General features: G+C 32.8%; 1 protein-coding gene across 1 annotated transcript in view; it reads left to right on the top strand.

Annotated features, from left to right (window-relative positions):
* Window positions 1-18,306, top strand: part of LOC139504371 (ADAM 17-like protease) — a 38,244-nt gene that overhangs the window by 8,424 nt on the left and 11,514 nt on the right. The window contains exons 8-12 of the mRNA XM_071294446.1: window positions 743-838; window positions 10,335-10,421; window positions 11,593-11,731; window positions 15,682-15,792; window positions 17,507-17,625. Coding sequence (XP_071150547.1) covers window positions 743-838; window positions 10,335-10,421; window positions 11,593-11,731; window positions 15,682-15,792; window positions 17,507-17,625 — 552 coding nt within the window. The remainder of the gene's footprint in view (window positions 1-742; window positions 839-10,334; window positions 10,422-11,592; window positions 11,732-15,681; window positions 15,793-17,506; window positions 17,626-18,306) is intronic.

Genomic DNA, 18,306 nt, shown 5'->3' with positions numbered 1-18,306 from the left:
GTAGCGTAGAGAAACAAACATTTTATGAGCGGGCTGTCCCAGAAATAAATGTATGGGGAGATCGGAGGCACTTTTCATTTTAAACCATAATGTGTAGAATTTTAATTGATGAATTCTAACAATTGTTGAGGCTATTTTGATTAAACAATCACAACTCATCAAATTTTAAAGGTTATCATCCTCCAACCCCCCCCCCCCCCCCCCCCCCCCCCACACCATTACAATTAATTCTGGAACGCCCTTAGAGGTGTTTATATAATAAAATTGAGTTTTTATCTAAAAAATTGTTCAGATTTATTGAATTATTTTTTAGATATTGTAAATAAAGAAGACTTATTTTATACATCATTGTATTGGCAAAATGAGAGATCTTTCATCAACCACAAGTTCCACTAAAAGTTTAAATTAAAAAAAAGTAATGTCTTATATTTGTGATTAATTAAATGAAATTGAATCAGAATTCACTACAGTGTATTTAAGGTTGCACTAATCCGCTCTTGAATTTCATAGCCCCTATATCTTACCACTTTGGACATTGAATATTATAGGACGATGATGAATTCAGTACAAGTTGGAATAGCATGTTTTTAAGTGAAAAAGAAAAAATCAAACAAACAAAAAACAACAGCATTCTTACAAGAGTGAATGAAAATAAAGTAACTGAAATATTTGCCTTAATACCTTATTAATGCATTAAAGAATATTTCAAAAACTAATTTCATCATTTGTTTTATATTTACAGATAGGCACTTTGAACAAAGTAAATGAAATATTTAGAAGAACAAAATGGCCAGATGATAGTTCAGACCTTATTGGTCTGGGATTTGAAATTGCAGAGGTAAGAATATACCTAAATCAATTAGGGCTATTCCATTTAAAAGAGGGACGAAAGATACCAGAGGGACAGTCAAACCATTTAAATGTAAATGAGAGGGTAGGCAGGGACTTTCAAAATACCCCTACAACAAAGAACCATTTTTTTTAGATCATTTTTCATAACAGTAATAGAAGCATACTGAAAAGAGACCCATGACCCACATTCAATAATTAAACTTCCTTCCTTCCCTCCCACATACATTTTAATGGAACAACATATTTGTCCCTTTTCACAACAATCATAGCAATCTGTTTTTACTGCTTTTGTATATTGACTTTCAAATCTTTGCTTTTTGTTAAATGTAATTGAAATTCCTGGAATAAGCAAACATCCTTTAAACTACAATTGCCCATGTGTTTAGTGTTAATGGGAGTGACCTTATAGGAGAAATAAGTTAAGGTTAATATCTATGCTGTAAATGATAGGGTTTCAGATGCTGGATATATACAAAATACTAAGAAGATAAGGATATCATTATATAAACAAATCAAATAAATCAATAGGAAAACATTTTATAGTGGTTTGGGAATCTTATATATGTGGTACTTTCAAATGACTTTACAATATATCAAACACACTAAACTGGTAGTTTTTATGCCCCCGCTGTGGCGGAGGGAGCATTAAGTTTTACCCTTGTCCGTAAATATGCAAGTCCCAAAGTGGTTTTCAGTTTTCTAACTTTAGTTTGCCTCAACCAAAGGAGAGAAAGACCCCTTTTTGGCCCCAAAATATAGCAGTTTTACAAAATTGTTAAAATGTAAACTTTTAGTTATTTAATGGACAGTAGAATGCTTCTGCTACATAAATATGGGCTGTTTTTGACAATATAATTCACATGTTTAGGGTACTAGCACCATTAAATCATGCTAAATTACTGAAATCTTCACAATTCTAGCATTTTAGTTGAATTTTAGACGGTTTCCATGTTAAACGAAAGTGGCCGCATTCGTGTTCATCCTTAATATTGAAATGTAAGTTGCATTTGATGATAATAAATAACATATATAAAGGTTGAGGATGAACACAGATGTGGCCACTTTCATTTTTGACAAAAACCATCTGAAAAGTGACATTTTTCGGCATATTTGGTATATTTTTCATATTTGAGCTTGAATCGGATGGCTCTAAATGACTAAATCAGTTAAAATCTTTCACATAAACTAACTGAATCAAATGAAATAGACACCTAAGGAGGCTCGCAGGTACAAAAAATTCAGCAAAAAATTAAACATTTGTTTTTTCATAACAAATTTTATTTATTACACTATTAGTTATTACTTTGTAATATGGTACAAAAATTACCCAAACAAATCGCTTTGGTTTGGCCACAGGTGACTTTAAAAATGTTAATATCATTGAAAAAGCTCCAAATTATCTCCCCTTGGTGCAAAAATGTCACTTTTTGACGTTTGAATTGAAATATCTTTTTAGCTCACCTGTCCCGAAGGGACAAGTGAGCTTATGCCATCACTTGGCGTCCATCGTCGTCTGTCGTCTGTCGTCGTCTGTCGTCGTCTGTCGTCGTAAACTATTTCAAGAATCTTCTCCTCTGAAACTACTGGGCCAAATACTTTCAAACTTTAACTGAATGTTCCTTAGGGTATCTAATTTATAAATTGTATCCGAAGTTTTGATCTATCAACAAACATGGTCGCCATTGCTAAAAATAGAACATAGGGGTCAAATGCAGTTTTTGGCTTATAACTCAAAAACCAAAGCATTTAGAGCAAATTTGACATGGGGTTATATTGTTTATCAGGTCAAGATCTATCTGCCCTGAAATTTTCAGATGAATCAGACAACCTGTTGTTGGGTTGCTGCCTCTGAATTGGTAATTTTAAGGAAATTTTGCTGTTTTTGGTTATTATCTTGAATATAATTATAGATAGAGATAAACTGTAAACAGGAATAATGTTCAGCAAAGTAAGATTTACAAATAAGTCAACATGACGGAAATGGTTAGTTGACCCCTTTAGGAGTTATTGCCCTTTATAGTCAATTTTTAACCATTTTCGTAAATCTTAGTAATCTTTTACAAAAATCTTCTCCTCTGAAACTACTGGGCCAAATACTTCCAAACTTTAAATGAATGTTCCTTAGGGTATCTAGTTTGTAAATTGTATCCGAAGTTGTGATCTATCAACAAACATGGTCGCCATTGCTAAAAATAGAACATAGGGGTCAAATGCAGTTTTTGGCTTATAACTCAAAAACCAAAGCATTTAGAGCAAATCTGACATGGGATAATATTGTTTATCAGGTCAAGATCTATCTGCCCTGAAATTTTCAGATGAATCAGACAACCTGTTGTTGGGTTGCTGCCCCTGAATTGGTAATTTTAAAGAAATTTTGCTGTTTTTGGTTATTATCTTGAATATAATTATAGATAGAAAAGTGACATTTTTCGGCATATTTGGTATATTTTTCATATTTGAGCTTGAATCGGATGGCTCTAAATGACGAAATCAGTTAAAATCTTTCACATAAACTAACTGAATCAAATGAAATAGACACCTAAGGAGGCTCGCAGGTACAAAAAATTCAGCAAAAAATTAAACATTTGTTTTTTCATAACAAATTTTATTTATTACACTATTAGTTATTACTTTGTAATATGGTACAAAAATTACCCAAACAAATCGCTTTGGTTTGGCCACAGGTGACTTTAAAAATGTTAATATCATTGAAAAAGCTCCAAATTATCTCCCCTTGGTGCAAAAATGTCACTTTTTGACGTTTGAATTGAAATATTTTTTTAGCTCACCTGTCCCGAAGGGACAAGTGAGCTTATGCCATCACTTGGCGTCCATCGTCGTCTGTCGTCTGTCGTCGTCTGTCGTCGTCTGTCGTCGTAAACTATTTCAAGAATCTTCTCCTCTGAAACTAATGGGCCAAATACTTTCAAACTTTAACTGAATGTTCCTTAGGGTATCTAATTTATAAATTGTATCCGAAGTTTTGATCTATCAACAAACATGGTCGCCATTGCTAAAAATAGAACATAGGGGTCAAATGCAGTTTTTGGCTTATAACTCAAAAACCAAAGCATTTAGAGCAAATTTGACATGGGGTTATATTGTTTATCAGGTCAAGATCTATCTGCCCTGAAATTTTCAGATGAATCAGACAACCTGTTGTTGGGTTGCTGCCTCTGAATTGGTAATTTTAAGGAAATTTTGCTGTTTTTGGTTATTATCTTGAATATAATTATAGATAGAGATAAACTGTAAACAGGAATAATGTTCAGCAAAGTAAGATTTACAAATAAGTCAACATGATGGAAATGGTTAGTTGACCCCTTTAGGAGTTATTGCCCTTTATAGTCAATTTTTAACCATTTTCGTAAATCTTAGTAATCTTTTACAAAAATCTTCTCCTCTGAAACTACTGGGCCAAATACTTCCAAACTTTAAATGAATGTTCCTTAGGGTATCTAGTTTGTAAATTGTATCCGAAGTTGTGATCTATCAACAAACATGGTCGCCATTGCTAAAAATAGAACATAGGGGTCAAATGCAGTTTTTGGCTTATAACTCAAAAACCAAAGCATTTAGAGCAAATCTGACATGGGATAATATTGTTTATCAGGTCAAGATCTATCTGCCCTGAAATTTTCAGATGAATCAGACAACCTGTTGTTGGGTTGCTGCCCCTGAATTGGTAATTTTAAAGAAATTTTGCTGTTTTTGGTTATTATCTTGAATATAATTATAGATAGAAAAGTGACATTTTTCGGCATATTTGGTATATTTTTCATATTTGAGCTTGAATCGGATGGCTCTAAATGACGAAATCAGTTAAAATCTTTCACATAAACTAACTGAATCAAATGAAATAGACACCTAAGGAGGCTCGCAGGTACAAAAAATTCAGCAAAAAATTAAACATTTGTTTTTTCATAACAAATTTTATTTATTACACTATTAGTTATTACTTTGTAATATGGTACAAAAATTACCCAAACAAATCGCTTTGGTTTGGCCACAGGTGACTTTAAAAATGTTAATATCATTGAAAAAGCTCCAAATTATCTCCCCTTGGTGCAAAAATGTCACTTTTTGACGTTTGAATTGAAATATCTTTTTAGCTCACCTGTCCCGAAGGGACAAGTGAGCTCATGCCATCACTTGGTGTCCGTCGTCGTCCGTCGTCGTCTGTCGTCGTCTGTCGTCGTAAACTATTTCAAGAATCTTCTCCTCTGAAACTAATGGGCCAAATACTTTCAAACTTTAACTGAATGTTCCTTAGAGTATCTAATTTATAAATTGTATTCGAAGTTTTGATCTATCAACAAACATGGTCGCCATTGCTAAAAATAGAACATAGGGGTCAAATGCAGTTTTTGGCCTATAACTCAAAAACCAAAGTATTTAGAGCAAATCTGACATGGGGTTATATTGTTTATCAGGTCAAGATCTATCTGCCCTGAAATTTTCAGATGAATCAGACAACCTGTTGTTGGGTTGCTGCCTCTGAATTGGTAATTTTAAGGAAATTTTGCTGTTTTTGGTTATTATCTTGAATATAATTATAGATAGAGATAAACTGTAAACAGGAATAATGTTCAGCAAAGTAAGATTTACAAATAAGTCAACATGACGGAAATGGTTAGTTGACCCCTTTAGGAGTTATTGCCCTTTATAGTCAATTTTTAACCATTTTCGTAAATCTTAGTAATCTTTTACAAAAATCTTCTCCTCTGAAACTACTGGGCCAAATACTTCCAAACTTTAAATGAATGTTCCTTAGGGTATCTAGTTTGTAAATTGTATCCGAAGTTGTGATCTATCAACAAACATGGTCGCCATTGCTAAAAATAGAACATAGGGGTCAAATGCAGTTTTTGGCTTATAACTCAAAAACCAAAGCATTTAGAGCAAATCTGACATGGGATAATATTGTTTATCAGGTCAAGATCTATCTGCCCTGAAATTTTCAGATGAATCAGACAACCTGTTGTTGGGTTGCTGCCCCTGAATTGGTAATTTTAAAGAAATTTTGCTGTTTTTGGTTATTATCTTGAATATAATTATAGATAGAAAAGTGACATTTTTCGGCATATTTGGTATATTTTTCATATTTGAGCTTGAATCGGATGGCTCTAAATGACGAAATCAGTTAAAATCTTTCACATAAACTAACTGAATCAAATGAAATAGACACCTAAGGAGGCTCGCAGGTACAAAAAATTCAGCAAAAAATTAAACATTTGTTTTTTCATAACAAATTTTATTTATTACACTATTAGTTATTACTTTGTAATATGGTACAAAAATTACCCAAACAAATCGCTTTGGTTTGGCCACAGGTGACTTTAAAAATGTTAATATCATTGAAAAAGCTCCAAATTATCTCCCCTTGGTGCAAAAATGTCACTTTTTGACGTTTGAATTGAAATATCTTTTTAGCTCACCTGTCCCGAAGGGACAAGTGAGCTCATGCCATCACTTGGCGTCCGTCGTCGTCCGTCGTCGTCTGTCGTCGTAAACTATTTCAAGAATCTTCTCCTCTGAAACTACTGGGCCAAATACTTTCAAACTTTAACTGAATGTTCCTTAGAGTATCTAATTTATAAATTGTATTCGAAGTTTTGATCTATCAACAAACATGGTCGCCATTGCTAAAAATAGAACATAGGGGTCAAATGCAGTTTTTGGCCTATAACTCAAAAACCAAAGCATTTAGAGCAAATCTGACATGGGGTTATATTGTTTATCAGGTCAAGATCTATCTGCCCTGAAATTTTCAGATGAATCAGACAACCTGTTGTTGGGTTGCTGCCTCTGAATTGGTAATTTTAAGGAAATTTTGCTGTTTTTGGTTATTATATAGATAGAAATAAACTGTAAACAGCAATAATGTTCAGCAAAGTAAGATCTTCAATTAAGTCAATTTGACCAAAATTGTCAATTGACCCCTTAAGGAGTAATTGCCCTTTAAAGACTTTTTTCACAATTTGTTCATCATGTTGACTTACTTTAAAAAATCTTCTCCTTTGAAACTGCTGTATCAATTTCAGCCAAACTTAGGCTAAATGAGTTTCAGAGTATCTAGTATAAATTTTATATTTTATTTCCTTGTATGTCAAGAAACATAGCTCCTATGGCTAAAATAGAACATAGGAGAAAATGATTATTTTTTTTGGCTTTTGAAGAAAATAGGACGATCCAAAAAACATTTAAATAAATTGAAAAGCCAAAATAATCATTGATGAGAGATTTAACCAAAAGAATTAAGGTGAGCGATTCAGGCTCTTGAGAGCCTCTTGTTTAACTCATCGGTGACCTATATTTTTAGCTCACCTGGCCCGAAGGGCCAAGTGAGCTTTTCTCATCACTTGGCGTCCGTCGTCCGTCGTCGTCCGTCGTCCGTCGTCCGTCGTCCGTCGTCGTCGTCGTCCGTCGTCGTTAACTTTTACAAAAATCTTCTCCTCTGAAACTACTGGGCCAAATCAAACCAAACTTGGCCACAATCATCATTGGGGTATCTAGTTTAAAAAATGTGTGGCGTGACCCGGTCAACCAACCAAGATGACCGCCACGGCTAAAAATAGAACATAGGGGTAAAATGCAGTTTTTGGCTTATAACTCAAAAACCAAAGCATTTAGAGCAAATCTGACATGGGGTAAAAATGTTTATCAGGTCAAGATCTATCTGCCCTGAAATTTTCAGATGAATCGGTCAATCGGTTGTTGGGTTGCTGCCCCTGAATTGGTAATTTTGAAGAAATTTTGCTGTTTTTGGTTATTATCTTGAATATTATTATAGTTAGAGATAAACTGTAAATAGCAATAATGTTCAGCAAAGTAAGATCTACAAATAAGTCAACATGACCAAAATGGTCAGTTGACCCGTTTAGGAGTTATTGCCCTTTATAGTAAATTTTTAACCATTTTTCGTTAATTAAAGTAATCTTTTACAAAAATCTTCTCCTCTGAAACTACTTGGCCAAATTAATCCAAACTTGGCCACAATCATCTTTGGGGTATCTAGTTTAAAAAATGTGTGGCGTGACCCGGTCAACCAACCAAGATGGCCGCCACGGCTAAAAATAGAACATTGGGGTAAAATGCAGTTTTTGGCTTATAACTCAAAAACCAAAGCATTTAGAGCAAATCTGACATGGGGTAAAAATGTTTATCAGGTCAAGATCTATCTGCCCTGAAATTTTCAGATGAATCGGTCAATCGGTTGTTGGGTTGCTGCCCCTGAATTGGTAATTTTGAAGAAATTTTGCTGTTTTTGGTTATTATCTTGAATATTATTATAGTTAGAGATAAACTGTAAACAGCAATAATGTTCAGCAAAGTAAGATCTACAAATAAGTCAACATGACCAAAATGGTCAGTTGACCCGTTTAGGAGTTATTGCCCTTTATAGTCAATTTTTAACCATTTTTCGTTAATTAAAGTAATCTTTTACAAAAATCTTCTCCTCTGAAACTACTTGGCCAAATTAATCCAAACTTGGCCACAATCATCTTTGGGGTATCTAGTTTAAAAAATGTGTGGCGTGACCTGGTCAACCAACCAAGATGGCCGCCACGGCTAAAAATAGAACAAAGGGGTAAAATGCAGTTTTTGGCTTATAACTCAAAAACCAAACCATTTTGAGGAAATCTGACATGGGATAAAAATGTTTATCAGGTCAAGATCTATCTGCCCTAAAATTTTCAGATGAATCGGTCAATCGGTTGTTGGGTTGCTGCCCCTGAATTGGTAATTTTGAGGAAATTTTGCTGTTTTTGGTTATTATCTTGAATATTATTATAGATAGAGATAAACTGTAAACAGCAATAATGTTCAGCAAAGTAAGATCTACAAATAAGTCAACATGACCAAAATGGTCAGTTGACCCGTTTAGGAGTTATTGCCCTTTATAGTCAATTTTTAACCATTTTTCGTAAATTAAAGTAATCTTTTACAAAAATCTTCTCCTCTGAAACTACTTGGCCAAATTAATCCAAACTTGGCCACAATCATCTTTGGGGTATCTAGTTTAAAAAATGTGTGGCGTGACCTGGTCAACCAACCAAGATGGCCGCCACCGCTAAAAATAGAACATGGGAGTAAAATGCAGTTTTTGGCTTATAACTCAAAAACCAAAGCATTTTGAGGAAATCTGACAGGGGATAAAAATGTTTATCAGGTCAAGAACTATCTGCCCTGAAATTTTCAGATGAATCGGTCAATCGGTTGTTGGGTTGCTGCCCCTAAATTGGTAATTTTGAAGAAATTTTGCTGTTTTTGGTTATTATCTTGAATATTATTATAGTTAGAGATAAACTGTAAACAGCAATAATGTTCAGCAAAGTAAGATCTACAAATAAGTCAACATGACCTAAATGGTCAATTGACCCCTTAAGGAGTTATTGCCCTTTATAGTCAATTTTTAACAATTTTCATTAATTTGGTAAATTTATGTAAATTTTTACCAAATATAGTTCTCTGTTACTAATGGGCAAAGTTCATGATAGATATAATTGTAAGAAGCAAAATCGTTCAGTAAAGTAAGAACTTCAAACACATCACCATCACCAAAATACAATTTTGTCATGAATCCATTTGTGTCCTTTGTTTAATATGCACATAGACCAAGGTGAGCGACACAGGCTCTTTAGAGCCTCTAGTTTATAATTGTTTTCAAACAACCTAAATAATTGTAAAATTTAAGCGATTTCTGTAATTTAATTCTTTTTTTATTTCGATTTTACCAAAATTTCTCCTATTAGTTCAACAGAAAAAAAGGACATAAACAAAAATGTATGCTTCTATCAGAGGCAGATTGTGAGCTTAAATGAACGGTGACCCCATATTTTTATTTTATATTTCTATTAGGTATAAGATAAAGTTTAATCATAGAAAAAAATAGCAAAATCTTATATTAGAAAAAAAAGTTGATTTAGACCCGCTATTGAAATTCCTGGAATAAGCAAACATCCTTTAAACTGCAATTGCCCATGTGTTTAATGTTAATGGGAGTGACCTTATAGGAGAAATAAGTTAAGGTTAATATCTATGATTAAGTGTTTAAAAAGTGGTCAAAATCTTTCGTCAAATGAACCTGAAATTTGAGGCCAAAATCGGTCCTTACCAGACCTACTCCTTTAATGAAACTTATACACTATGCTTTTACATTGTTTGTACTCATTAGTTTAATAAATTTGTACATCAGTGTTTTTTTCCAATAATTTGTTTTCATATAATATGTTGGAAAACCTTGAAAAAAATTGACATTTGAGGATGAAATGAAACTCATCCCCGATATGAACAAAAAGTACACTAGATTGTGTTGTATGTAAACCCTTCTACAATGAAATTTGTTTTACATGCACATGTTTAAAAATTACGGTTTTTATCCAACGCAATCATAGGTTTGAACATAGTTTTCAATTTAGACTTGTGTATTAAGTTCTTTTATATATTTCTCTGTTATACTTACTGTTTCCATTTTCCAGCTCCAGATTCATCAGAACTATTCTGCTGAAAAAGGTCATTATAATTATGGTCCCATGAAAAATTGGACTGCAAACACATTATTACAGGCAAGTATAGGCATTCTTAACATTTGAGCTTCATCTGATTGAAATCATCCTGATGCAAATGAATAACAATGCATCTGTAACCTATTTCAGGTTGACAAAATCTTTATGCAAAGTCTGTAACAGTTGGAAATTTGAGTTGTGATCTAAAAGAGAACACTATAAAACAGAACAAAATTCAACTTTCATTTCATATTTGAATGTTTTAATTTTGGATGTAATGTGTCTTCTGATTGGCTGACGTTATTTTGTTATCAGACCATAGACATAATTTAGTCATGTGACCGTGACGTCATCAACGCTTTCTACGGTTTAAAATGTAATTTAGAATTAAATTATAAGAAATGACTGTAATATATTTTCTGTCTATTCGAAATAACATAAAAAATGTGGTGCACACTGTTAAATAACCTGCTACATTTTTTATGTTATTTCTTCATAGACAGAAAAAAATATTACAGTCATTTCTTAAATGTTTCAAAATTTCATACATGTACATGTATATCATGTATATGTACACTTGAATAAGGTTGACTTCTATCTGATGCAGCTCTACATAAACCTGGGAGGTTAAGTATAATTGAATTTTTGCATTACCTTATAAAGCAAAAGAAATATACCTCCCTAAAATTGGATTGTTCATAGAATATATAGAACACTGCAAAAATATAAAGTTGTAAATATTTTGTGACATACAAGAGTGGAAATTGGATGTTTTTAAAATTCCATTACAATGGCAGCAAGGAAGGTAAATTTACAAATAAATACTGATTGCATACTGTCTTCAATGCTTATTCCCATATCGTTTGAGATAAGAACATTAACTTTCTAGATTTTTACAAAAGCTAATAAATTATTTATGTATTGTACATCTAAATAACTTATATTTACAGCTGATTTCAATGCGTGTGTAGCTAAAGGTAATTTCTTTGGTTAGCTTGCTCGCTGAACTGTAAAGTCATTGTTAGGTATGGTATACTTACCTCCTTTCGAATTAGCCTAGTCCTACAGACAGATAGATTGGTTATCTGTCAGACTAGTCCACTCTTAAAGGAGGGTAGTTTCCCTAACCTAACAATGACTTTACGGTTTAGCTAGCAAGCAAGCTAAACAGAGATATTACCTTTGCCTACACACTCATAGAAAGCGGCTATAACTGTTAATTCTATTTCAGGCATTTAGTCGTGACGAGCAGTTCAGAGGATTCTGCTTGGCTCATTTATTTACATTTCATAAATTTGAACGGGGAGTTTTAGGACTCGCTTACATTTCATCACACAAAGAAAAAGATCCAGGTGGCTTGTGTTCTTGGGGTAGGTATGAAGTATTAAAAATACAAATAAGGTGCCGTGGTATGATTGCCATTGAGACAACTCTCCACCAGGAACCTTATGAAGTAAAAGTAAAAAAGTTTTCTATGCCATCATTTACACAGATTAACCTGATCTGTTAATCTTAAAAAAGAATCCATGACCATGGTCTATATATATGACTAATTCGCCTTTTCAGAATCTAAAGGACTATGGGTAATCTCATTGTTTTCATACACCAAAATGAAAATAACGTTACATCATTGGTTGAATTTCCATTGTTTATAACGTTTTAAACCAATCACAATGTTTTGGTGTACATTTTGGAAAATATTACCCAATATGCATTAAAATCTGAAACGGCGAATTGGTAAACCATTCCACATCTTTATAAATAATATAATTAAACAGAAATATGGAGTAAGCCTTAAACATTTATTAATACAAATCTGTTGATGTTGGTTTTGGTAGTTCCTGATGACGTTAAATCTATACACCTGGAAAAAATGTATTGCAACACTTCCATTGAAAACAATGTAAAATGACATGATTGTAGAATGTGTATAATTTGGGTTTTACCAAATACTTTTAATCCGTTAATGGTTTAAAATTAAATTTGTGTTATAAACTTACATTCAAAAAGTTCTGAATGAGTTTAATGCATGAAAATCTGTATTTGTTGCAGAACCAATGTTTTGGGAAAAAAAAGTCCTGCAAAATTTGTATTTTTTGCGAAAAGCGCGAAAAACAATTTCAGTGCAGCTGTTATGTCATAACCATGTAGCATTAATATTAGATGAAAAGTAAGTTTATACCATGAATTCAATTTTAAACCATAAACGGTTCAAAAGTATTTAACAAAACCCAAATTATACTCATTCTACAATCATGTCATTTTACATTGTTTTCAATGGAAGTGATGCAATAATTTTTTTAGCTCACCTGGCCCGAAGGGCCAAGTGAGCTTTTCTCATCACTTGGCGTCCGTCGTCCGTCGTCGTCCGTCGTCGTCCGTCGTCGTCGTCCGTCGTCGTCGTCCGTCGTCGTTAACTTTTACAAAAATCTTCTCCTCTGAAACTACTGGGCCAAATCAAACCAAACTTGGCCACAATCATCATTGGGGTATCTAGTTTAAAAAATGTGTGGCGTGACCCGGTCAACCAACCAAGATGGCCGCCACGGCTAAAAATAGAACATAGGGGTAAAATGCAGTTTTTGGCTTATAACTCAAAAACCAAAGCATTTAGAGCAAATCTGACATGGGGTAAAAATGTTTATCAGGTCAAGATCTATCTGACCTGAAATTTTCAGATGAATCGGTCAATCGGTTGTTGGGTTGCTGCCCCTGAATTGGTAATTTTGAAGAAATTTTGCTGTTTTTGGTTATTATCTTGAATATTATTATAGTTAGAGATAAACTGTAAACAGCAATAATGTTCAGCAAAGTAAGATCTACAAATAAGTCAACATGACCAAAATGGTCAGTTGACCCGTTTAGGAGTTATTGCCCTTTATAGTCAATTTTTAACCATTTTTCGTTAATTAAAGTAATCTTTTACAAAAATCTTCTCCTCTGAAACTACTTGGCCAAATTAATCCAAACTTGGCCACAATCATCTTTGGGGTATCTAGTTTAAAAAATGTGTGGCGTGACCTGGTCAACCAACCAAGATGGCCGCCACGGCTAAAAATAGAACAAAGGGGTAAAATGCAGTTTTTGGCTTATAACTCAAAAACCAAAGCATTTTGAGGAAATCTGACATGGGATAAAAATGTTTATCAGGTCAAGATCTATCTGCCCTGAAATTTTCAGATGAATTGGTCAATCGGTTGTTGGGTTGCTGCCCCTGAATTGGTAATTTTGAGGAAATTTTGCTGTTTTTGGTTATTATCTTGAATATTATTATAGATAGAGATAAACTGTAAACAGCAATAATGTTCAGCAAAGTAAGATCTACAAATAAGTCAACATGACCGAAATGGTCAGTTGACCCGTTTAGGAGTTATTGCCCTTTATAGTCAATTTTTAACCATTTTTCGTAAATTAAAGTAATCTTTTACAAAAATCTTCTCCTCTGAAACTACTTGGCCAAATTAATCCAAACTTGGCCACAATCATCTTTGGGGTATCTAGTTTAAAAAATGTGTGGCGTGACCTGGTCAACCAACCAAGATGGCCGCCACCGCTAAAAATAGAACATAGGGGTAAACTGCAGTTTTTGGCTTATAACTCAAAAACCAAAGCATTTTGAGGAAATCTGACAGGGGATAAAAATGTTTATCAGGTCAAGAACTATCTGTCCTGAAATTTTCAGATGAATCGGTCAATCGGTTGTTGGGTTGCTGCCCCTGAATTGGTAATTTTGAAGAAATTTTGCTGTTTTTGGTTATTATCTTGAATATTATTATAGTTAGAGATAAACTGTAAACAGCAATAATGTTCAGCAAAGTAAGATCTACAAATAAGTCAACATGACCTAAATGGTCAATTGACCCCTTAAGGAGTTATTTCCCTTTATAGTCAATTTTTAACAATTTTCATTAATTTGGTAAATTTATGTAAATTTTTACCAAATATAGTTCTCTGTTACTAATGGGCAAAGTTCATGATAGATATAATTGTAAGAAGCAAAATCGTTCAGTAAAGTAAGAACTTCAAACACATCACCATCACCAAAATACAATTTTGTCATGAATCCATTTGTGTCCTTTGTTTAATATGCACATAGACCAAGGTGAGCGACACAGGCTCTTTAGAGCCTCTAGTTCCAGGTGTATAGAAAAGTGCTCCAGATGTATGAAATTTATAAAGTGTTAGTTTAACTTTGTGTTTACGTCAGCATAGTTGTACACTTAAAGTATTACAGTCAAGTTACGTACAAAGACTCTAGACATGTGTTTTTATACGCCCGTCAAAATTTTGACGGGACGTATTATGGTATGCAAATGTCCGGTGTATCTGTCTGTCCGGCGTAAACATGTCGCACCGTAACTTGAGAACGACTTATCCAAATTTCATGAAACTTAACATAGTTGTTTCTTATGATGGTCAAATGATCTGTATACTTTTTGGTGAAAATAAGATTAAAACTTTTTGAGTAACGGCACTTTGTAACTAAAGCAGGGGTGTGTTTTTTTGCACATGTCGCACCGTATCTCAAAAACGATTCTTGATTATGGCTTAAACTTTAAACACTTCTTAGTTATATTAATCTTAATATCTGTATACTTTTTGGTGATGATTCAAAATTTTATTTTTGAGTTATTGAGTATTTTGTAAAAAAGGTGGAGTTTTTTTTTACATGTCGCACCATATCTCAAAAACGATTTATGATTATTACTTAAAACTTTACACATGTCTTTGTTATATTAATCTAAAGATCTGTATACTTTTTGGAGATGATTCAAAATTTCATTTTTGAGTTATTGAGTATTTTGTAAAAAAGGGGGAGGTTTTTTTTTACATGTTGTGCCGTATCTCAAAAACAATTTATGATTATTGCTTAAAACTTTACACACTTCTTTGTTATATAAATCTAAAGATCTGTATACTTTTTGGTGATGATTCAAAACTTTATTTTGGAGTTATTGAGTATTTTGTTAAACAGGGGAGGGTTTTTTTACATGTTGCACCGTATCTCAAAAATAATTTATGATTATTGCTTAAAACTTTACACACTTCTTTGTTATATTAATCTAAAGATCTGTATACTTTTTGGTTTTGATTCAAAATATAATTTTAGTGATATTTAGTTTTTTGTAAAAAAAAAAACAGGGTTGGGGATTTCACATGTCTCGCTGTGTCTCAAAAACAATATATGGTTATTACTTAAAACTTTCTCAGAAACTATTTATGATTATTGCATAAAACTTCCACACAAGACGTCGGGCGTATCATGCGCTCATGGCACAGCTGTTTATTAACAACATTTATCATATTTGTTATTTTTCAGATTTTTTCCACCAGGGTCATAACTCCATGTTGAATACTGGTCTTAGTACTAGTAAAAATAGTAAAGGTCATCGCATTCTATCACTAGAAGCAGCATTAGTTACTTCACATGGTGGGTATTTATTTACGGGGACACATCATATTAAATGTTTTAATTCCCTCTAAGACCAGTATTGGCTATCCTGTTGATCTAATGTACTGATGATTCATTTAATTTGTGGGCATTAATTTTTGTGGATTGAGGAAAACTTTCATATTCGTGGATATTTGATTTTGTTGTTTTGGCAAAGTCAGCATACATTTCTTTAGAAATTTTGTAATTGGTTGAACAGTTAAATTTGTGGTTCACCTTTACCTAGGATATCCACCAAAATTGGTATCCAACGAATAAAAAGGAATCCACAGTATCAAAAGTTTATATATTTTTATGCCCCACCTATGATAGTAGAGGGGCATTATGTTTTCTGGTCTGTGGCTCCGTTCGTTCGTCCGTCCGTTCGTCTGTGCGTCCGTTCAGGTTAAAGTTTTTGGTCAAGGTAGTTTTTGATGAAGCTGAAGTCCAATCAACTTGAAACTTAGTACATATGTTCCCTATAGTATAATCTTTCTAATTTTAATGCCAAATTAGATTATTACCCAATTTCACGGTCCATGGAACATGGAAAAGGATAGTGCGAGTGGGGCATCCGTGTACTTTGGACACATTCTTGTTTTAAACCAGTATTGGCTATCCTGTTGATTTAATTTACCATTTATACTATGAATGAAACCTTTATTGGAAAATCATAGACATGCTATGGCATAATTAATAACATAAAATACATGTACTAGTGAAAAACAATCTAAAAGATAATTCGATTCATTTTTCCTCAAAGGTTTATCTTTATTCAATTTGAGAATTTATCATTTATATTTGAAATGAAAAAAATGAAAAAAAAATATACCGGTAATGAATGTTAAAGTGGATATCTATATATCTGCCGAAACTTTGTTATCATCTGTTATGATTTACCATAAGTTATAGTGTGGATAAATGAGGTTTGAAGACAACCTAAGCATACTTCAGTATCCACCCTGATTACTCTACCAGCTTGTGCCGCCAGAAAGAGTTTGCTCACTTGACTCATTTGTCTTAGTTGTTATGGATTCCCATCAATATTTTGTTTGGAGTTTAACATGTGGGGGAGGAGGGTATGGAGGGACTTCTTGACCCCTCCCCCCCCCAAAAAAAAAGCAACAACATACTTTATTTGTGTGCAATTTTGAATACATTGAATAGATATACAACCATTAATGACCTATGTTCAATAAGAAATACTTCCATTCAGAACCTGCAACATTTTATTGCAATAGCCTAAGGCTTAGTGAATAGATATTATTTGTTCTTCTTTTTTATATTTTTTATACTATTTTTAAAATCGATGAATTTTATTATTTATTACTTTCTTATTTATCCCTTTATTTTAATTTCATATTGCTGAAAATGACAGAATTAGGTAAGTTTGTTTCTAACTGATACTTTCAATTGTAAAGATTGTTACAACTCTATAAAATTATTAAAAGAAGCATTCAATTACATATTTATGCTACATACATTAAAATTTTCTTTTTCTTTGCATTATTTTAACATTGTCACAGATACCATGTGTTATCATAGCTGTTATATTTTATATGGAAATAAAATATGATACATATATTGGAGTGCCTCGCTATTGTTGTCAGCCAATCAAAATTACAGGTTTCAAATGAAACATTCACGTCATGTTTATCAAAAGAGAGACATAGCTTTTGTTTGGTACTTTATGGGGATGTTTGTTTATTTCCAGGTCATAACTGGGGAAGTGAACATGACCCCGACACATCAGACTGTGCCCCACCCTCTGAGAGAGGAGGGCATTACCTCATGTATCCTTATGCAGTTACTGGGTATGACCAAAATAATAAGGTAAGGACGTTTAAGGTAGATGGCGCAGGGTAAATTAAATGCTAGCTGCTCGATAGAAATCGACCTTATATGCAAGTGCATGTACACATTTACATGCATATGATTTTGATTGTTTTTGGAACAATCAATTACAAAAAGGATGAATTTTGGTCTGTTTTGAAAGGTTTGTATATCAACTCAATTTTCAAACATTAACAGACTGTGCATAGAGATTTGTTTTTGCATTTTTTAACCGGAAATAAATAATCAGAAGTATCTTTTGCATAAGGTGTATTTCTATCCAACACTGCTCATATGCTATTTAAAAAAAATTTGAGCAGAAACATTCCAGAGTTATAAAAGAATACTTAATACATGGGAAAACACATGTCAAAATTGAATCAAACAAAAATATTTCTGTACTTGTAAAACAGATCCTGATTCTAAGGTAAATAAATACATGGGATGTACTTTTTCAAAGAACGTAACCACCCAAACAATAACAATTTTTATTTAATTATAAATCTTGAAATTTTTAATAAAAATGCAATCACCCATATTAACTGTAAATTCAGAAATTATTGCGATGTTTATATTATTATTGGAAAAATGTGACATGGTTATGTCTTATAATTTAAACTCGCATTTTGAAATTTGTTATATGAATTAAACATGATTTTTCTTAATATTTTAAAACTTTAA

The sequence above is a fragment of the Mytilus edulis genome, chromosome 14 (assembly GCF_963676685.1).
Source record: "Mytilus edulis chromosome 14, xbMytEdul2.2, whole genome shotgun sequence".
Taxonomy (NCBI): domain Eukaryota; kingdom Metazoa; phylum Mollusca; class Bivalvia; order Mytilida; family Mytilidae; genus Mytilus; species Mytilus edulis.
The sequence above is the reverse complement of the archived record's forward strand: the minus strand, read 5'-3'. Positions and strand labels throughout refer to the sequence as shown.